Below are 22329 nucleotides of genomic sequence, written 5' to 3' on the forward strand. Positions count from 1 at the left end.
GGGCATGGTTAGTGCAATACGGCAAGAAGGAAAGCCAGATAAACAAAATCCTCACGGCAAAGGCTGAAGGTCTGTTTACCTCAGCTCCTTTGGTCTAACACATCACGTCCAGATTTCAAGAAAAAATTACAAGGCATGCCAAAAGGCAAAAAAAACTGTCAGAAGACACAAAATGAGCATCAGAACCAGCTCAGATATGGTAGAAATTTAGGAATTATCAGATCAGGAAATTAAAATAACCATGATTAATGTACTAAGGGCTCTAATAATAGAAAAAGTGAACAATATTAAAAAATGAATGGGTAAGATTGAAATGCAAAGAAAGTATAAAAAGGAAATGCAAGAAATTATAAACACTGTAACAGAAGTGAAGAGTGCGTTGAATGGGTTCATCAGTGAGCTGATAAGAAAAGAATCAGCCTGACATGTGGGTTAAAGAAACCTCAAGAGAAATTAAAAAGTGTTTTGAACTAAATGAAAATGAATATGCAACCTATCAAAATTTGTGAGAATCAGTGAAAACAGAGCTTAGAGGGAAATTTACAGCATTGGATGAATATACTGGAAAATAATAAACATCTAAAGTCAATAACTTAAAATTCCATCTTAAGAAAATAGAAAAAGAAGAGCAAATCAAATGTAAAGTAAGCAGAAAAAAATGATAAAATTAGAGCAGAAATCAATGAAATTGAAACAGAAAACAATAAAGAAAATCAATGAAATCAAAATCTGATTATTTAAAAACATGAATAAAATTGATAAACCTTTAGCCAGACTAGTCAAGAAAAAAAGAGAAGACACAAACCTCTAACATTAGAAATGATAGAGGGACATCACTATAGATCCCATGGACATTAAAAGGATAATACATGAATATAGTGAACAACTCTATACCCAGAAATTTGATACCGAGATGAAACTGACTACTTACTTGAAAGACACAATCTACCAAAACTCACACAAGGAGAAATAGATTATCTTAATAGACATATTTATTATAGAAATTGGATTGATAATTGATAATCTTCCCAAAGACAAAACACCGAGACTAGAAAGGCTCACTGGTGAATTCTACCAAACATTTAAGGAAGAAATTATACAATTTTTCTACCATCTGCTCCAGAAAACAGAAACAGAGAAAATACTTCCTAATTCATTCTATAAGGACAGCATTACCCTAATATCAAAATCAAAGACAGTGCAAGAAAGGGAAACTAAGGACCAATTTCTCTCATGAACATAGATGCAACAGTTCTCAACAAAATATTAGCAAATTAAATTCAACAATGTATAAAAAGAATTCTGCACTATGATCAAATGGGCTTTATTCCACTTATGCAACGCTGGTTCAACATCCAAAATTCAGTAGTGAAATTAATCACATCAACAGGCTAAAGAAGAAAAACCATATGATCATATCAGTGGATGAATAAAAAGCATTCGACAAAATCCAACACCCATTCATAAAACAGACTCTCAAAAAACTAGGAATAGAGAACTCCCTCAATTTGACAAAGAATATCTGCAAAAGCCTACAGTTAATGTCATACTTAATGGTGAGAAACTAGACACTTTTCCCCCAAGATTAGGAAAGGGCAGAGATGTTTCTTTTCACTTGCTCCTATTCAACATCATATTAAAATGCAATAAGACAAGAAAAGTAAATAAAATGTATGCAGATTGGGATAGAAGACATAAAATTTTCTTTGTTTGCAGATGACATGATTGTTTAGATAGAAAATGCCCAAGAATCAACAATTTTAAAACCCCTCCTTAAACTAATAAGTGATTATAAGAAGGTTGCAGGATCCAAAGACTATAAATAAAATATCAGTTGCATTCCAATATACCAGCCATGAACAACTGAAATTTACAATTTTAAAAATACCATTTACGTTAGCCCCAAGTTAAAAAAGGAAAAATATATAGGTGCAATCTAATAAAATATGTATAAGATCTATGTAAGGAAAACTACAAAACTTTAATGAAATAAATTTTTAAAATCCAAGAAAATGGAGAACTATTCCATATTCATGGATAGGAAGACTAGTATTGTCAAGATGCCAGTTCTTCCCAACTTGCTTTAGAGTCAATATATTCCATTCAAAATTCCAGCAAGTTATTTTGTGAATACCAGGAAACTGATTTTAAAGTTTATGTAGAAAGGCAAAAGACCCAGAATAGCCAACACAATACTGAAGAAAAACAAAGTCACAGAACTGATACTACCTGACTTCAAGACTTACTACACAGCTGTGGTAATCAAGACTATGTGGTACTGGTGAAATAATAGACAAATGGATCGTTGGAGCAGAACAGAAAGTCCAGAAAAAGACCCACACAAACATAGTCAACTGATGTTTGAAAAGAAACGAAGACAATTCAAAAGAGAAATGATGGTCTTTTCAACAAATGGTGCTGGAACAATTGGATATCCACATGCAAAGTTTAAAAAGTGAAATTAGGCAGGGTGCGGTGGCTCAAGCCTGTAATCCCAGCACTTTGGGAGGCCGAAACGGGGCAGATCATGAGGTCAGGAGATCGAGACCATCCTGGTTAACACAGTGAAACCCCGTCTATACTAAAAATACAAAAAACTAGCCGGGCGAGGTGGCCAGCGCCTATCCCAGCTTCTCGGAGGTTGAGGCAGAAGAATGGTGTGAACCCGGGAGGCGGAGTTTGCAGTGAGCCGAGATGAAGCCACTGCACTCCAGCCTGGGCGACAGAGCAAGACTCTGTCTCAAAAAAAAAAAAAGTGAAATTAGGCTGGGCGTGGTGGCTCACGCCTGTAATCCCAGCCCTTTGGGAGGCCGAGGCAGGCGGATCACGAGGTCAGGAGATAGAGACCATCCTGGCCAACACGGTGAAACTCCGTCTCTACTAAAAATGCAAAAAATCAGCCAGGCATGGCAGTGGGCGCCTGTAGTCCCAGCTACTCGGAGGCTGAGGCAGGAGAATGGTGTGAACCCAGGAGGCAGAGCTTGCCGTGAGCCGAGATCGCGCCACTGCACTCCAGCCTGGGCAACAAAGCGAGACTCCGTCTCAAAAAAAAAAAAAAAAGTGAAATTAGATCCTGATTCTACACAATCATAGACCTAAATGTAAAATGCAAAACTATAAAACCCCTAGAAGATAATACAGGAGAAAATCTAAATGACCTTAGGTATGGCAATAACTTTTTAGACACACACCAAAGGTATGATCCTGTTGAGGACAAAAACTAAACTCTGCAAAATATTTTAAAAGGGTTTTTCTGAGCCAGTGTGAGTGACCATGGCCTGGGGAACAGTCTGAAGAGGTCCTGAGAAAGTGTGTCTCAGGTGGTCAGGTTATGGTTAGGTTTTATACGTTTTAGGGAGACAGAAGTTATAAGCAAAGGCATAAATCAATACATGGAAGGTATATATTGATTGATCCCAGAAAGGTGAGACATTGTGCAGCAGGGACTTACAGGTCGTAAGTGAATTCAAAGGTTTTCTGTTTGGCAATTGGTTGAAAGAGTTAAGCTTTGTCTAAGGACTTGAAGTCAGTAGAAAGAAATGCTTGAGTTAAGGTAAGGGGGTTGTGGAAGCCAAGGTTCTTGTTATGCAGATGAAGCCTCCAGATAGCAGGCTTCAGAGAGAACGGATGGTGAAGGTCCCTTTTTGGAACTTGAAAGTTGTCAGAGTCTCAGTTAATCTCTCCTAGATCTGGGGAAGGCCTGGCTGTATTAATGGAGATTCTCTACAGAGGCGGATTTCCCCTACAAAAGGTGACTTCACAGGGCCATTTACAAATATGTCAAAGAAATATACCATGGTACAAAATATTTTCATCTTCTTTGGGGTTTGCTATCTGTTATGTGATGCTGTGCCAGAGTCAGTTAGCATTTGGTGTCTGACTGCCACAGACTCCTCTCTGTCAGTCTCGTGATCTCTATTTTAATGTAAATGTTGGTTAGCTGTGCCTAACCCCAACAGGGAGAGGTTATAATGAGGTATGTCTGACCTCTCTTCCCATCATGGCCTGGAATTTAGTTTTCAGGTTTCTCTGAGATCCTATTGGCCAAGAAGGGGTCTGTTCAGTCAGTTGTGGGGCTTAGGATTTTATTTTTGGTTTACAATTCATAAAATAAAGAATTGATAAGCTGGACTCCATCAAAATTTAAAACTGCTCTGATAAAGACATTGTTGAGAGAATGAAAGGACCAGCCACAGACTAGAAGCAAATATTTGCAAAACACATACCTGATAAAGGAATGGAACTTAAAACATACAAGACTCTTAAAATTTGATAATAGGAAAAAAAAACCCAGTCAAAAAGCGGGCCAAATATCTGAACACACACCTCACCAAATAAAATATACAGATGGCAATTATACCCATGAAAAGATGCTGCACATCATATGTCATCTGAGAATTACAAATTAAAACAACAATGAGGCCAGGCCCATGGCTCACTCTTGTAATCCCAGTGCTTCAGGAGGCCAGGACAGGAGATTGTTTGAGGCAATGAACTCAAGACCAGCCTTGGCAACATAGCAAGACACCATCTGTCAAAAAATTTAAAAATTAGCCGGGCATGGTGGCACACACCTGTGGTCCTGGCCACTTAGGAGGCTGAGGTGGGAGGATTGCTTGAGCCCAGGAGATTGGGGCTGCGGTGAGCCATGATCATGCCATTACACTCCAACCTGAATGACACAGTAAGACTCCATCTCAAACAAACACAAACAAACACCACAATGAGCTACTACTACACACCCATTAGAATGGCTAAAGTATAAAATATGAACACCAGATGCTAGGGAGGATTAGGAGCAGCAGAAACTCTTGTTCACTGTTGGTGGGAATGCACAATGTTGCAACTGCTTTGGAAAACATTTGGCAGTTTCTTATAAAACTAAGCATACTTTTACCACATATATATAATGAAAACAAACCAAACTGTCTTCTCCTACTATACTGTCAACACAGAACACTCTGGTCCTCAGAATGTGGAGGGGCTTTCTCCACACACCTGTAATTGCCTGACGGGTTCTTCCTGCCTGCCACACAGACAACATCAATTCACTGAGACCATGGCATTGTAGTAGAGAAAGAAAGAGTTTAATTGATATGAGACCGGCCCACACGGGAGAACTGGAGCTATCCCTGAAATCAGTCTCTCCAAAGGCTTAAAGGCTAGGGTTTTTATGGACAATTAGGTGGACAGGGGGCTATGGAATGGGTGCTGCTAACTGGTTGGGGATGAAATCACAGGAGTGTGGAAAACAGTCCTCATGTGCTGAGTCTGCCTCTGGGTTGGGCCACAGGATCAGCCTAGTCATGAGACAGGAGTCCAGGTGGGGTCAATCTAAAAACATCTCAAAAACCAATCTTAGGTTCTACAGTAATGATGTTATCTATAGCAGCGGTTCCCAAACTTTTGACACCAAAGACAGGTTTTGTGGAAGACAATTTTTCCACAGACCAGGGGGTTGGGGGGAAGGTGTTGGGATTAAACTATTCTACCTCAGATCATCAGGCATTGGATTCTCATAAGGAGCTCACAACCCTAGATCCCTTACATGTGCAGTTCACAATAGGGTTTGCACTCCTATGAGAATCTAATGACACCACTTATCTGACAGGAGGCAGGGCTCAGGCGGTAATGCTTGCTCGCCTGCCGCTCACCTCCTGCTGTGCCTCCTGGTTTTTAACAGGCCATGGATTGATACCTGTTGGGGACCCCAATCTGTAGAAGCAATTGGTAAAGACACAAGTCTTGTGACCTCTGCTCACATGACTCCTGAGCAGTAAGGGGTTGTAGAAAGCATGCCTAGATCTCAGCAGAGTTCAGTTCCTCCCATAATCCTACTCCTGTAGCCCTTTCAATAATCTTACAAAGGCGGTTTTCAGTCCTTGAGCAAGGAGGGAGTTAGTTTCAGGGAGGGACTCTTACCATCCTTGCTTTCAAGTTGAACTATAATTCCTCCTACAGTTAGCTCAGCCTGCACCCAGAAATGACCAAGGCCAGCTTGGAGGTCAGAAGCAAGATGGAGCAATGTCAGATTTCTCTCACTGTCGCAATTTTGCAATGGCGGTTTCACACCAGGCAATTCTCCAGTGCACACCCACAGAGTGACCCACAATTCAATTCAATTTTGACACTAACTGAAGTTAGCACAGATGCCACAGGTTGAGGTATTTGCCTCACAAGACGGCCCTTATTTCCAATGGCAATTGCAAGTCCCAGGTCATTTCACCTGTGCTTCCAACCTTCTGGCTACTAACGGGGGGGTTCTCATGGCCCTCCTTGTGTTAGATTGCTTGCTAGAATGGCTCACAGAACTCAGGGAAAAACTTTACTTGTGTTCACTCATGCCTGATAAAGGGATGTAAATGAACAGCCAGATGAAAGAGACGCACGGGGAGAGGCGCATGGGAAGAGGGGCAGAGCTTCCACACCCTCTGTGGGCACCACTCCAGGGACCTCCATGTACACACCAACCAGAAGCTCTCTGAACTCTGTCTTTTTGCGTTTTTATGGAGGCTACCATGTAGGCATGATTTGTTAAATCACTGATCATTGGTGATCAACTTGACCTTCAGCCTTCTCCCCTCCCTAGAGTTGGGGATGAGACCACAAGTTCCAACCCTTTATGCACATGGCTGGTTCCTCTGGTGACCTGCTCCATCCTGAGGCTGTCCAGGCATCCCCAGCCCCCAGTCATCTCATTAGCATACAAAAGACGCTTGTCACTCCACAGATTCCAAGGCTTTAGGAGCTGTGTGTCTGGGAAATGGGAAAAGGACCAAATGTACATCACAAGATCATGCCATGCAACCCAGAAATCATGTTCCAAGAGATTACCCAAATGAGTTCAAAACCACACAATGTGCACACAAATGTTTATGGTAGCTTTATTCATAATTGCCAAACTTGGAAGCAGCCAGATGACCTTTCATGGGTGAATGGATAAGCAAACTGGTTCACCCAGACAATGGAATACTAGCCAGTGACAAAACAACGCACTGCCAAGCCTAGAAAAGACATGAGGGAACTGTAGCTGTGTTTCCCAAGTGAAAGGAGCCAATCGAAATGGCTGCACACTCGTGATTCCAACCATATGTTATTTTGGGAAAAGCAAAACTATGGAGTCAGTAAGAGATGAGTGGTTACCAGGGGTGAGGGAGGAGGGAGGGGTGAATTGGGAGCACAGATATTTTAAAGCAGTGAAGCAGCTGTGATGCTAGAGTGGTGGACACAGCCATTACATATCCATCTAACACACAGAGTAGGTGTAGTGCAGACCATGGAGTTTGGGTGACAGTAATGTCTCGGTGTAGTTTCACCTGTTGTAACAAGTGGGTCACACTCATGCAAGCTGTCATTTGCTTATTATTATTGTTTTAGAGACAGGGTCTCACTCTGTCGCCCAGGCTGGAGTGCAGTGGTGTGATCTCAGCTCACTGCAGCCTCGACCTCCTGGGCTCAAGCAATCGACCTCCCAAGTAGCTGGGAGAACAGGCACGCACCACGCCAGCTAATTTGTGGGGTTTTTTTTTTTGTTTGTTTGTTTGTTTTTGTAGAGATAGGGTCTTACTTTGTTGCCCAGGCTGGTCTCAAATTCCTGGCCTCCAGTCATCCTCCCACCTCGGCCTCCCAGTGTTGGGATTATAGGTGTAAGCCACCAAGCCCAGCCTGCAAGCTCTTAGGGAAAACTGGGAGTGAGGAGAGAACACATGGGGACTCTGTGCTTTCTGCTCAGTTTTTCTGTTACCAACCTAAAGGAAGAAACTGAGGCAAAACTAATGTGATTTATTTGTGCTGAGCTGAGGATGGCTTTCCCTGACATATGTCCAGCTTGCCTTGGGGAGTGCCCCCTGGGCCGTTCGTTGCAAGCAGGTTTTCAAAAGCAAAAAGGGGGTTCAGGGACTGGCCTGACACCAAGTTGTTCATCAGGAATTCTTACCAGGAGCAAGTGTGTTGGTGACAAGACTTGGCCAGGCCCGCCTCTCCCCTCGTGATGGTCATCGTCCTCGAAATACCAGGAGGCAGCAGGACCCCCCCAGGGTCCAGGTTCAGTCTTTGGAGATGCAGTCCAAGGGTCTGTCTGCAGAGCCTCCATTCATGCAGACCAACATGGAACAGGACTCACGGGGGCACACGTCTCCGCCTTCCCATCCACCAGATTCATGTGTGAATTCCTGTCCAGCTCTGAGTCACACCCAGTCTAGCGCTTTCCCTGGAGGAACACCTGCTGTCCTCACAGCAGCGATCTCCAAGGATGGCCCAAGCATTGGTTTTCCAGTGATACTGCTTGTTCCTGCTCGGAAACTCCTTTTCCACAGTGGTGAGATATTGAACTTGACTCATGGAATAGAAGCTCCCCGGGATGCCACCACTGTTTGAAATAGCAGCTCCTCGAATTACCTTTGTTATGCTTCTAATGCCAGGGTCCAAAGAAGCCTTCTGTTGCCACCAGATGCATTTTGAACCCAGTTCATTCAGAAACCATGGTTAATGGTCATCATCTACTTGTGTTCTGAGAAACCACAAAGTTCAACTTCAGCTCTTCAGTTATGGTCTTTTCATATTATTTGAGAATGTGAAACTTATGCTGCGTGTCCCTGCTTTTATGTCATGAACACAGCCTGCTCTGTACGGTGCCTAACTCTCCTGTGACCCCCGGGCTTTCCTCGTGTTTAACGTTCTGGTTTTCTCCTTCCTTGAGGTCTCTGTGGCCTCTTCAAGGTCCTGCCTTCCTCCCATCTATTCTTTGTGTTTCTGTACAGACTGATGCATTTGTTTTGCCTTTCCTAACTAAGTATTCCTCACTCTGTCCTTGATGGAGGGGAGAAGGGAGGGCAAAGAAGTTAAATTTACTTCAGGGCATCAAAATGAATGTCTACTTAATAACTTTGTAAAATGTAAAGTGATATATATAATTGTAAAGTAGTGTTAATTTTACCTAATAATCACAGTTAAAAAATATATCATTGGTTTACAGAAGTAACACTGCCTAGTGATGAGCTGCATATTGTTGAGCTGTGGGCATGGGTTATGGGGTCCAGCATGCAGCATTGTGGGGTTCATTTGCAGCTGTTCCAAGAGATGAACCCACAGCTCAAGGGGGAGTGGGAAGTGGCTGCGGTCTCTTTTTTTTTTTTGAGATGGACTCTTGCTCTGTTGCCCAGTCTAGAGTACAGTGGCATGATCTCGGCTCACTGCAACTCTGCCTCCTGGGTTCAAGTAGTTCTCCTGCCTCAGCCTCCCAAGTAGCTGGGACTACAGGCACCTGCCACTGTGCTCAGCTAATTTTTGTATTTTTAGTAGAGATGGGGTTTCACCATATTGGTCAGGCTGGTCTTGAACTACTGACCTTGTGATCTGCGCACCTTGGCCTCCCAAAGTACTGGGATTACAGGCATGAGCCACTGCATGTAGCCAGCGGTCTCATTTTAATGTCTCCCAGGGCCTGATATTTTTAAAGGGCTCAAATTCCTCTGATAAGAAAAATTTATATTGAAGCAAAGACTGCTTCTGAGTAAGAACAACAGAAGCAACCACAGTGCCTGGAATATTGGGGTTCTAAAAAGCGACTTCTTACATGAACTTTTAGGTTTTATTATTTTATTGTCTATGGTTGGTAGCATTTAATGACTCATCTGAACGTGCTTTGAAACATACACTATGGCACAAAAACAGAATTCCAATTACAATAAATGATGGGAAGAGAATGTGTGGCCTGGGAAGACTTGGACCTTGTCTGCCTTGGGGTTATGTCCTCAACTCTAACCCCCGTGGCATACATTTGTGTAACTCGCACGCTTGGGAGAGCACACCTGCCTGATGTCCACACCCCACCTCCCCGGAACCTGTGGATTGCTTGCTTACACCGCACCAGGGACTCTGCATAGGGAACTTGGTGATGAATCTTGAGATGGGAGATGCTCCTGATGACCTGGTGGTGCCCAGGTAACCTGCAGGGTCCTCCTAAGGATGGAAAGGCTTGAGGCAGAGACTGGACACTGCTGTGCTGTGGCTGTGAGGATGGGGTAAGGGGCAGGAACCAAGAGAGGCAGAGATGGACCTCCCAGTGCCTCCCGACGGAGCCTAGCGGCAACGCTGTCATTTCAGAACCATAAAACAACAGATTTGTATTGTTTTAAGTCGATAATAACAACAACAACAAAGTCAGGCTAATTCTTTCTTTCATTCAATAAATATTGAATGTGGACCATGTGCCCACGATGCTGGGAGTGAGGAAACGGCTGTGGAGGACATGGCCAGATACCAGCACTTGGGCAATGCAGCTCACAGCTGCACTGAGACTCACAGAGCCTCCTGCAGAAGCAGCAGAGGCCTTCACCGGCAGGGGCCAGGGGCGGGTGGGTGGAGAGAGCAGCAGGTGCTGGCCGGGCCCTGGGATGGCCGGGTAGCAGGGAGCATGCAGACCCTCCCTAAGAAACCCAGCACCCCGCTGTCCTCCTGGCTGGTGGCACCCCCAGGTGCTGCCCCCACTGCCCACCATCGGGCACCCTACTGGTCGCGAGGCCTCCTCAGCGCATGAGGGATCTGTGAAGAGGGGTCGTGTGCCCCTCAGCCAGCATTCCTGGGGTTCAGGACCCCGGACCTTCCAGAAGAATCACCCTCCTATGCCAGAGTCCGGCCTCAAGGGAGACGCTGGCGTGAATCTACCCCCGGCCCGCCTGGGAGGGGATGGGGCTCCGAGCCTGGTCTGGGCTGTCCGCCTGGGCATAAGCGTCACAGCCACTGCCAGGGGAGGGCGAACCTAGCCAGAGGCCCCACCTTGTGCTGTGGAGCCAGCCCCTCCACAGCCCCGTCCATGCGGGGCAGGCCTCGTGTTTCCTGGCCACTGCGCAGTCGCCCACACCGCCAGGTGCTGGAGCCTCGCCAGGAGGGGGTCGGGGACAACCGCATGCGTCCCAGTTCTCCCGAGGGCAAGGCGGGGCGCTGTCCAGGAAGAAACCCTGTGGAGGGAGGGGAGCGCACCTCAACGTTTCTTCCTTCCACTCTTGCAGGAACATTTGGGGGAAATGTTAAACATTCACTCCACTTCAACCATAGGAATCCCAATCAGGAAACTTACCAAGCATCACAAACCACCTCGAAAAGCAACACCACACAGCCTACACGCGGGGCCGCTGAGGAGAGTCATGACACCCGGCACGTGAGAGGGATGCCCGCGGCGCCGGCCGCTGAGGGACCCCGGCTCCCACTGAGGATGCACGCGGCGGCCGCTGAGGGACCATACACCCGGGCCACTGAGGGATGCACGCGGGGCCGCTGAGGGGCGTGGGGCTCTCAGGGGTGCACACGGGGCGCTGAGGGGACGTGGGGCACTGAGGGAAGTGGGGGCACTGAGGGGATGCATGCGCGGGGCAGTGAGGGACGTGGGGACGCTGAGGTAGCACACGCGGGCCACCATCGGCCAAGGATGAGACCATTAGAACATCTGCAGTGGGTTGAAACGCCTCAAATACAGTAAGATCCAGGAGTTATAACGATACTAAAAATAGCAACAACGACCGAAGTCACCTTTGGACATGCTAAAAACCAACTGTACCTCAGGATGACCAAATAGCTAATGAGGAAAAATCCCTCTTCAGAAAAGTGCTACAGCTCACAGGTGAAGAAAGGAGCCACAAAATCAGAGCATCTTCCCTCCGAGGCCCCACAATGGAATCACGGGTGCCAGGAGATGGCCAGGCACATGGCTGAGCTGGCACCATAGGGTGAGGGTATCAGGGCCATGGGGACCCTGGTTGCTTGCCTCAGATGCGGCCAGCAAGGGAGGCACAACATGGGGCTGTTGAGAGAATGTGTGAGAGGCTGCGGGTCCCCATGGTCCAGCCACTAGCAGCCTGGCAGCATCATAGGAGTCTGAGGTCCGTGCGGGCAGAGAGCACTCCTGTGTTGTGTTCCCGCCAAAACTGGCCGCCAATCGCAGATAATGACGCCGGGACCCACGCCCGTGCAGGAGAGACAGGGGTGTGAGGAGGATGCCGGCAGCCCAGAGCAGAGTCCAGACCTGGGGACACCGCGGGACAAAAGACAAGTCACAAGAGGAAGAAGCGGAGCAAGTCAAGAAATTTTTCCTGCTTGGGAAAAAAACAGTCTTAAAAATTCTGTGAGATGCCAGGGAGTCCGGGGCACTGATATCTGGCGGCATTAAGGAGTCACCATCGATTATTTTAGGCATAAATATGGAACTGGGGTTGGGTAGGGTGTTTGGTTCTTATCTTTGAGAATGCTTTCTGAAGTGTTTATGGATAAAATAATATGATGTCTGGAACTGGTTTAAAATAGCCCAATGAGGAAGCGGGTGGGGTGCTCGCCTTGGCAGGAACATGGGGCCATTGTGCTGGTCTCCCCGCGTTGTGTTGGAACTCTCTATAAACAGCACCAGCGAGAGACGGCAGCCTGCCCTGTGCCTGCCCTGAGGTCACCCTCACTGTGAATTCGGCTCCCTCTAGCTCAGCTCTCACAGGGTCCCAGGTGGCTTCAGCCAGTGTCCTGTGCAGACTTCTTCCTGAAGGAACACTGAGTCCTGACAGTGGGATTTCCTGCGGTGATTCTTTGGTCTCAGAGGCCCAAGGGACACGCATGTTTGAAAATCTTCTCCATTTCCATCTGTATGATTTTCGCCTTCATTCTCTTCTCCTATTAAATGGAGGCCATCAGCACGCTTAGACACGCCTGCCAGCTTTAAGAGTTTAGGGCTAAACAAATGATGCGCACAGTGCACTTCAAAGACTTTGAGAGGAAGGCCCAGTGTGCACAGAGGCCCAGGAACCCTGAGCTTCCCCAGGATGCCCATCCTGAGCCTTCGGGGGGCATCTAACCCACTCAAACCCCAAACACTCGTCCCTCCCCCATCACAAGGAAAGACAGGCGTGGTCCCCCAGCCCTCAGCGGTGTTGCTGAATCTGGCAGCCACTGTGTTTGTCAGACCTGCCTGCCTTGTTCAGCAGGGAAACCACTTGCTATGATGAATGGAGCTGCATGCGAAACTTAGATAAGCAGGCAGGTCAAAAACACCTCCCTTGCCAGCATTCCAGTTTTCTTGCTTGGCCCAAGAACCTGGTTTCATTTTGGAAAGGTGGAAGGAGTGTGGGGCGACCTTGTTGCCATTTTCAGGCATGGCTGGGCTCTCACACAGTCAGTCTTAGAACAGGCATGTCCCTGCCTGGAGGCCAGTCCCTCTTGGGTTGTGGAAACCAAGCCCAAAAATGTCAAACAAGTGGCAAAACCTTTAGAGTAATTTTCCTCTACCTCAAAAAACACCCGGCCACTTCTCCTCCCCAGTTGTTAAAGGTCCTTTTATTAGCATTGTCCTATTGTGTTTTTTTATCTCAGACACAGACACAGGAAGCATCAACTCTGAGGCTTTGGCCAGGATATGAGCCCGACTTTCGCAGCCCCAACTGGCAGGCTGACCTCATGTGAACTCCCTGGCGGTGGCATCCTGGAGACACCCACATGGCTGAGCTGGCACCATAGGGTGAGGGTACCAGGGCCATGGGGACCCTGGTTGCTTGCCTCAGATGCGACCAGCAAGGGAGGCACAACATGGGGCTGCTGAGTGAATGTGTGAGAGGTTGCGGGTCCCCACGGACAGCTACCAGCGGCCTCGCAGCATCATAGGAGTCTGAGGTCCAAGACACCGGACTCACATCTCAACCCTGCCCTGTGCTGCTCAGGGCCAAGTCTAAGCTGCTGTGAAAAAGAGGTCCCCACATGCAGCGGCTGCCACAGAACACGGTCATCTGTTTTTCATGCACACTGTGGCCCTGGTCAGTCCGGCCAGAGCCCCCAGGTTTTGTTGCTCTTCCAGGGCACATTCTGGGCCGTGTGCTGGAGGCTGGGCTGTGGGCTCCCCTGAGGAGGTAAGGGATGTGCACCAGGGGCTGCGTGTTGAGGCTTGGCCCCCGTCCCATCACCTCTACTCTGGTGAGGCCACTTCCTGCAAAGGCAGCTGGATGCTCCTGCCTGGAGCTGCCCCTGGACCACAGAGCATCCAGGAGATGAATGCACTTCCAGCCTCGCCACCCTGGGGAGATGTACAGCTGAGGTGGCAACTTCGGAGCAAGCAGGGTGGAGATGCCTCCCTTGAGGTCCCTCCCAGCCCTGCTGCCCTGTCACTCAAGGTATGGGTTGGTTGTGTTCCCCAAAAATACATGTTAAAGTCTGAGTCCTCCACACCTCAGAATATGACATCATTTGGAAATAAGGTCATTGCAGATCTAGTTACCATAGTGCCCCCTTATCCTGGGGAAAATGTTCCAAGACCCTGGTGGATGTCTGAAACCTCAGATAGTACCTAACCTTACATATACTGTGTTTTTTTTCCCATGTGTACAAACTTACAATAAAGTTTAATTTATAAATGAGACACAATAAGAGATTAATAACAATGATAAAATAGAACAATTATAACAATATACTGTAATAAAAGTTATGTGAATGTGGTCTCTCACTCTCAACATATCTTACTATACTCTACTTTCCCTTCTTGTGATGATGTAAAGTGCTGTAAAATGCCACATGGTGAGATAAAGGGAGGTGAGAGATGCAGGCATTGTGATGTAGATGGAAAATTCCAGACACAGACAATTCTTTGGTGTTCAGTTATATGCTGTTCCGAGCCATCCCATCCAAGCCTGGGTTGCCATTGGCCACTTGGCAGCCAGCCCAGTGACCAAATGGGCTGTGGTGTCACAGTGCTTGTGTTCAGGTCACCCTTCCTTTACTTAATAATGCCCCCAAAGCACAGGCATAGCCATGTAATATTTGTGAAGCGTGGTTGACCGTGAGTGACTAAAACCCAGAAAAGTGAGACTGAAGACAACAAGGAGCACTGTAGTTAGGATGAAGTCGTTGACTGTGTCCTTATAAGACGAGGGGTGACACAGGAGCCCATGTGGTGGTGGAGGCAGAGATGGAAGCTGTGAATCCACAAACCTGGGAGTACCTGGAGCTTCGGAGGCTGGGGAGGCAGGAAGGACCCTCCCAGCTGTTGGGGGAGCACAGCCCTGCTGGCACCTTGATTTTGGACTTCAGGCCTCCAGAGCTGAGAGAAGACACATTTCTGTGGTTTTGAGCTCCCTGGTTTGTGGTACTTTTCCAACTGCCCCAGGACACTGCTGTGCCAATGCCCTTGACCTTCAAGGTCGCATTCTGGCTGATGGAGCTGACAGGCGTCCCGGCTCCACTGCCCTTGGGCTCCCGCTCTGACTGGCCTGTACTGAAAAGTTAAAAATAGCTCTGCATGTATTGAAATAGCTACGTCAATTCTAAAGGCTCACACAGCTGCTATAAGTGTCTTGGATACTCTTCAAAATAATATTTATAGGCCTCTCCAAGCTCTGTCGCACTAGCTTTTTGATCATTAATTAAAGCCAAGCTCATCTGTTTGTTTACAAGTTGGACTTGGCACACTTTAGCACTTAACCGGAGATGAAAACTGCAGTTTGTTCAATTTCCTTTTAATAATTTTGTTTACATTTTTGCCAGCACTCATAATCTGGGTTCAGTTTCTGCCAGCACTGATTTGGTTTATTCCACATGGCTTGGGCCACTGCGGGACTCCATTTGTTCCAGGGCCACCTTCCTGTCACCTTTTACTGTTTCTTGAGTCAGCAAGAAAGGCAGATCCGACTGAAGACTCCAGCACTCTCCTCAGCTGCAGCCCCCACAGAGCTCTGCGAAGTCCTTTCCCCCACAGGATGGATCTGAGGCACCCACCATGAGAAAAAAGGGGTGGAGAAATGATATGCAGGAAGAAGGTCCATCCTGATTCACCAGTCGCGTGGATGCACTTTTCTACCAGGCTAGGAGGGAGGAAAGTGGAGCCCCACCCTGACTGCTAAGCCATTTGCTTTGCTGTCACAAAAAACAGTTCAGCTTCCCAAATCAGAGAGGAAAAGATTTTTAGGGGGTCCCTTATTTCTATTATGTAAGCTTTAAATAACAAAGTAGACCTCTGGGGCCAACGTGGGTGTGCGATGGTGGTTTTGTGGGATTCTCCCCATAGCCCCATCAGACGGCCTCACTTTCTGGGTCTCAGTGGGCCCAGGTGTGACACAGCTCCTCCAGAAACAACGACAGCCCTGGCGACCAAGGACTCCCTGTGCCACTGGGTTTGCGCTCAGAAGTATATTCAGTGATTTCCCCAGAAAATTCCAAGTCATCTCCTAATACTGTTCGTGAAAACTAAGTAACTGTCATGGCCTTCTTCAGGGACAGTTTGCTAGGAAGGTTGGTTGTTGGCATAATTTTCCAAATCAATGAACTAAGTTATAAAACTTTCTCAAAGGCCCTGATGACTTTTAGAGAGACAGAAAAGTGAATGGTCAGAAAGAAGTGTCAAAATTCACCCAGTATTGGCAGGCCGAGGCAGGCGGATCACGAGGTCAGGAGATCGAGACCATCCTGGCTAACACGGTGAAACCCCGTCTCTACTAAAAAAATACAAAAAATTAGCTGGGCGTGGTGGCAGGCACCTGTAGTCCCAGCTACTCAGGAGGCTGAGGCAGGAGAATGGCGTGAACCCGGGAGGCGGAGCTTGCAGTGAGCCAAGATTGCGCCACTGCTCTCCAGTTTGGGTGACAGAGCAAGACCCCATATCAAAAAAAAAGCTCACCCAGTAGACACAGCAGCCCTAACCACCTCTGCAATTCGGGCTTTTTCAGCCCAAGACAAACAACCAAACGGTACACAGGCCTTCATCCTTGGCTGTGATGGATGCGTGTCCGTGTGGAGGGCCAGGCCTGCTTCTCCCATCACTGATGGAAGCCTCTCTGAGTTTCTATAAAAGCCTCCCCCTCAGAAGGGGCTCTCTGGAGATTTTAAATTATGTTGGTTAGGATAGTAATACACGCTTTTGCTTAAAAATCAATAGGTACAGAAATAAAAGCACAAAGTACAAAGTAGGTTTCCCCTCCTTGGCCAGAGGCAATGCTGTCAGCAGGTCGGCCCTGACACCGCCGCTCACTGCTTGAGGAGCCTGTGTCTTTCCTTATGTACGGGGGTCATGCCACGGCCACCCCTCCACATGAGAGTGGGGGCACCGACTAAGGCCAGAGCCGGGCACCGGAAAGGCGCAGTGGCCCCTTTACCTTACAGTGGTGTCGCTAGGACCCACGTGCATTTGGGGCCCCGCATCAAAGCTCCCCAGGCACTCCCCTTGAAACGACTTTGCTTATAGCTCACCTCCAGGAAGGGCCCTTCCCTAGAGAACAGTAGGACACGGTGTCCCTCAGGCTCTGGGAAAACAGCCATTATCCTGGAAACCAGGACTCCTAGGAGATTCTGTGCCTCCCCCATGTGGGCCATCTTGATCCCCACACAAACTCCAGACTCGGGTGCTCCTCGAGGCTGGGCATCCCTCCACCAGGTGGTCCTGGTACAGCCCCTCTGTCCTCCACTCTCAGTCTTGTCTGATGAGTTCATGCCAGTTCACCACAGCCTCCTGGGAGGAGGACCGTGAGGCGGGCAGCCCTCCTGAGCCCCTTCCTCCTTGCAGAGCACTTCCCTGGGCCTGATGCAGCAGGAGGAGCTGAGCGCCTGTAGTCCCAGCTACTCGGGAAGCTGAGGCAGGAGAATGGCGTAAGACCGGAAGGCGGAGCTTGCAGTGAGCTGAGATCCAGCCACTGCACTCCAGTCTGGGTGACAGAGCCAGACTCCGCCTCAAAAAAAATAAATAAATAAAATTTAAAAAAAAAGAAATCTTCCTGCCTCAGCCTCTCAAGTAGCTGAAGCTACAGGCACCCACTACCATGCCTGGCTAAAGACACATTTAATAGAATGAAAAGACAAGCCACAGGCTGGAAATAAATATTTGCAAGCCACACATCCGATAATGGACTTGCTTCTAAAATAGCTATAGAACTCTTAAAACTCAACAAACAGCTCAACAATTGGAAAACCAAACATTCCAAGTGTATGAGTCAATTTCATGGTGCTGATAAAGACATACCTGAGACTGGGCAGTTTACAAAGGAAAGAGGTTTAATTGGGACTCACAGTTCCACGTGGCTGGGAACGCCTCACAATCATGGCAGAAGGTAAGGAGGAGCAAGTCACGTCTCAGATGGATGGCAGAAAGCAAAGACAGAGAGCTTGTGCAGGGGAAGTCCTCTTTTTAAAACCATCAGATCTTGTAAGACTTATTCACTATCATGACCACAGCATGGGAAAGACTTGCCCCCATGATTCAATCACCTCCCACCAGGTCCCTCCCATAACACGTGGGAATTCAAGATGAGATTTGGGTGGGGACACAGCCAAACCAGATCACCAAGTAAAGGAAAAGAAAGAAAGTAAAACTGAAACAGACACCTCACCAAAGGAGATACCTGGACGGCAATAAGCACAATAAAATTTGTTCAACATCACTAGTTATTTGAAAAATGCAAATTTAAACTACCATGAGATACCATTATATACATATTAGAGTGAACAAAAATTTTTAAAGTGACCACAGAAAGTATGGGTGGGGATGTGGAGCAACTGGGACCCTCATGCATTGATGGTGAAAATGTAAAACGGTATAACCACTTTGGAAAACAGTTTGAAAAGTTAAACAGATACCTACCGTGTGATCCAGACACTCTGCTCCTAGATATTTCCCCAAGAGAAATGGAAGCACGTGTGTACACAGCGTCCACACAGTGGACACACACACGAATGCCTACGGCAGCTTTGTTTGTAATAGTAAAAATTTAGAAGCAAGTAAAATGTCCCTCAACAGGTGAATGATAAACAAATTGTGTTATATCCATACAGTGGAATACTACTGAGCAATAAAAAGAATACACCTGCAACAAGATAGATGATTCTGAAAATAAATATGTTAAGTGAAAAAAAAGACAAAAAAGTGTGCATAAAGTATAATTCTTTTTATATAAAAGTCTAGAAAATGCAAACAAATCTATCATGATAGAAAGCTGGTCAGCGGTTTTGCATAGGGACTGGGATGTGGGGCACGGTGAGGACGTTTAGGAGGGAGGAATTACCAAAGGGCATGAGAACACTTTTTTGGGTGATGGATATGTTCCCTAACTTGATTGTGATGATGGCTTCACAGGTGTACACAGCTTTCCACCTCATAGCCACAGACTGGTTAACCATTCATATAAAACATCCATTGCCCTGGGTCCAACCTCTTCCCGCCCCCTGTGGAGGTGAACTGTCTACTTCACCATTGCTATTTCAGGTTGTATAATATAGTGCCTGACAACTCTCTCCACTTTTAGATATCCAAATTGTTTCTTACTCATTTTCCATTTCTGCCTTAGAACGAATTTCCTGCACTGGTAACTAGGTGAAGGATTTTGGAGTTATCTGGGGTAATGGAGACATCCTTCATTGCACCCACATGTGCTTTCTGTGTTCCCCAGTTACAGAAATCAAAATGAGCAGTTGTATGTGAATGCATTTTATCAGACCAAGTCTCTACATGACAGGAGGCATTGTTGTTACTAAGATAGTAACTCAGTAGAAAGAATCGAGAATATGAGGAATGAGAGTGGGGTCCAGACTAAAAGGAGGCCAGGGGTCCTGAACTGCCCCATCCAACCGAGGTCATTCTGATACCTACTGACCTGAAGCAGCCGGCCCACACCGAGGTGCAGAGTGTCCCAGATGAACAGGCAGAGGCTAGAGATGCTCATTCCCAAAGGGATCAAATAATTCTGAGACTTGCAAGAACTCTGTAAACTCTCTTCCCCCAAACTACAAAAACGTGCAGAAAATAATTACGAACAATTTTTAGGAGCTTACACCCTTTGAAGTGTATCCATGGGCTGCTGGAACCCTTGGGAAATAATGGCTAGAAGTGCCTCAGACACTGCCTGGCACCCAGCCGGTGCTCAATGAATTATCTGTCTGATGAAGTGATTAGGAGCCTTGTATATACTGATTCAAGCATGTATCACCCCATCCAATTTTTGAAACCAGTGCTTCTCAAGAACAAGCAGGAAAATTAAATATTGTTTTGAAGTAGCCGTGGTGGTTTCCGGGCAGAAGCCCAGGGGCACTCCTTACTCCATCTGCTCCAGTAACTAGCTGACATGGGAGTGCCTGGCCGCTCTGGTTCAGACACAGGTGCAGATAGACGATTTCTCTGCCCCATTTTAATTCTCTTTGAAGATCATTCCCATGGACATTCATTTGCCATTTGCCCAAATTAACATATTCATGCTCAGCCGGGCAGGGTGGCTCAGGCCTGTAATCCCAGCACTTTGGGAGGCCGAGGCGGCGGATCACGAGGTCAGGAGATCGAGACCATCCTGGCTAACACGGTGAAACCCCGTCTCTACTAAAATACAAAAAATTAGCCAGGCGTGGTGGCGGGCGCCTGTGGTCCCAGCTACTCGGGAGGCTGAGGCAGGAGAACGGCGTGAACCCGGGAGGCGGAGCTTGCAGTGAGCCATGATTGCACCACTGCACTCCAGCCTGGGCAACAGAGCTAGACTCCGTCTCAAAACAAAACAAACAAACAAAAAAACCTAAAAACATATTCATGCTCATAACCCCACTTTCAAACCAGTGACCTCAAAGATTTCTACCAGCAATCCCATTCCATTCTTCCAATTACAGAAAGCAAAGAGAAACTGCGACCTGGGAATCTCAGCGTTGAGCCTGCTGAGCAGAATGGCCATCCATTTGGGGTCGGGTGCTGACTCATTGCCCCTTTTCATTGCATTTTGGGGTGTGGGGATTTCCAGAGCAAGATTCTCCAGAGAGGAGTAGCCAAGCTCCCTCCTCCCCGCAGTAGGGGGACGCTGGGTGAACTGCCTGCTTCGGGTCCCCCGTGAGTGGTCTGCTGTGTTTTGGTTCTCTTCGTTTGTGTGTTTTGCCTATGACTTTGCGAAATATTCCAAGACAAGAGCCAGAAAGTCTTGGTCTCTGAAGACAAGCACAATGTTGCTTTCAGCTTAAATATCTACTGGGAAACCTCAAGATTTTGAATGTCATCATTACGAAAAACAGAGATTACAAAAGGAAACCGTCGCATTTCACTCGCTGGCCCCCAGTGGGATTGGATCTGACCTCAGTGCATCTTTAAAATCTTTGGTAGGTTTTAAGTCTTGACAAAATGTGCTTAAGCATGAAGATTCCAAAAAGGATGCAGTAGATTCGGGGGGAATGGGGGTTGGAAAGAGGCTTAAATCTTCACATGACACCTGGAATATGGTCAAAATGTACCTGCTCAAGTTGAACCAGGTACTGCGTCCTCCTTTTACCCTACCGCTAGTGAACACAACCACCGCCTGGGGAAACGCTCCTTTCCGGGACACTAGAGTCCCGCCGCGTCCCGGATGCTCCGCTTTCCCCGCGCCCGGATCCTCCCGGGAACCCGTGCCCCCCGCCCGCGCCTGCGTCCCGCGCCCCGCCCGCCTCCCCGGGCGCAGCCTCCCCCGAACCCGCCAGACCGAGCGCCCGAGGGCCGCAGCCGCTGGCCGCCGACCCGCCGATGTGGACCTTCAGGGCCGCCAGGACGGGATGACCGGCAGCCTCCGCCCGCGGCGGCCCGCGGACTCGCTTCGGCCTCCCGGGCGCTCGACCGCGCGTCCCGCGGCCCGCATGGCCTTCGCCTCGCCCGGGCCCGCCGCCCGCGCGCGCCGCGCCGCTGCGGCTGCTGCTGCTGCTGCTGCTGCTGGCCTCGGAGTGCGCGCTCGGTGAGTCCCGCGGGCCCGAGACCCCGTCCCCGGGCGGCGGGAGGAGGCTTCGGGCGCGGCTTGACGCGTCCTCTTCTCTTCCTCCGGGCAGCCGCGTTGTTGCCGGCGCGCGAGGCCACGCAGTTCCTGCGGCCCAGGCAGCGCCGCGCCTTCCAGGTCTTCGAGGAGGCTAAGCAGGGCCACCTGGAGAGGGAGTGCGTGGAGGAGCTGTGCAGCCGCGAGGAGGCGCGGGAGGTGTTCGAGAACGACCCCGAGACGGTGAGCGGCCGGCGGGCGGGATGCGGGGGAACCCCGGGCCCCGCGCGCCTCCGACCCCTCCCGAGGGCAGCGCTGCTGCCGCCCCCCAGCTCCGCCCGGCGAGGCCTGGCCTCAGGGTCCCAGGAGCCCCGCCCCGCGTCCCCGCGCCCATCCCCGGCGACCCCAGGAGCCCCGCGCAGGCCGGTGGGACGCCGCGGGGCTGTCCGGGAATCGCTGGCTGTCAGACGCCTCCCCGCGGGGAAGCCGGGAGTCCGTTTCCAAAGTGCGAAAGAAACACAATGGTTCAAACCCGGACCGCTTCCCCGCCGCCCTCCCTCTGCTGGGCTGGAGGTGAGGGACCCCCGGGCCGCGCCTCGCCCTCCTGGGAGGGGTGGAGAGCGGTCCCCTCCCGAAAGAG

At 48.5% G+C, this 22329-nt stretch overlaps 1 protein-coding gene and 2 long non-coding RNA genes across 3 annotated transcripts in view; 2 read left to right on the forward strand and 1 right to left on the reverse strand.

Moving 5' to 3' along the window:
- The first annotated feature begins 11324 nt into the window (after positions 1-11324).
- LOC108521822 (uncharacterized) lies at positions 11325-16207 on the forward strand. The gene is made up of 3 exons (XR_001883291.1): positions 11325-11395; positions 13348-13492; positions 15505-16207. It is a non-coding gene; the product is annotated as an uncharacterized LOC108521822 (long non-coding RNA).
- Positions 16208-18878: 2671 nt separating this feature from the next.
- On the reverse strand, positions 18879-21382 carry LOC108521810 (uncharacterized). The gene is made up of 2 exons (XR_001883285.1): positions 21202-21382; positions 18879-20472 (listed from the first exon to the last, which is right to left on the reverse strand). It is a non-coding gene; the product is annotated as an uncharacterized LOC108521810 (long non-coding RNA).
- A 171-nt stretch (positions 21383-21553) lies between these two features.
- Positions 21554-22329, forward strand: part of GAS6 (growth arrest specific 6) — a gene marked incomplete at its 5' end in the record, with an annotated part of 46637 nt that continues 45861 nt past the window's right edge. The window contains 2 exons of the mRNA XM_017861765.1: positions 21554-21674; positions 21766-21932. Coding sequence (XP_017717254.1) covers positions 21554-21674; positions 21766-21932 — 288 coding nt within the window. The remainder of the gene's footprint in view (positions 21675-21765; positions 21933-22329) is intronic.

This window comes from Rhinopithecus bieti, unplaced genomic scaffold, assembly GCF_001698545.2.
Source record: "Rhinopithecus bieti isolate Rb0 unplaced genomic scaffold, ASM169854v2 scaffold_62034, whole genome shotgun sequence".
In the NCBI taxonomy this organism is placed as follows: Eukaryota; Metazoa; Chordata; class Mammalia; order Primates; family Cercopithecidae; genus Rhinopithecus; species Rhinopithecus bieti.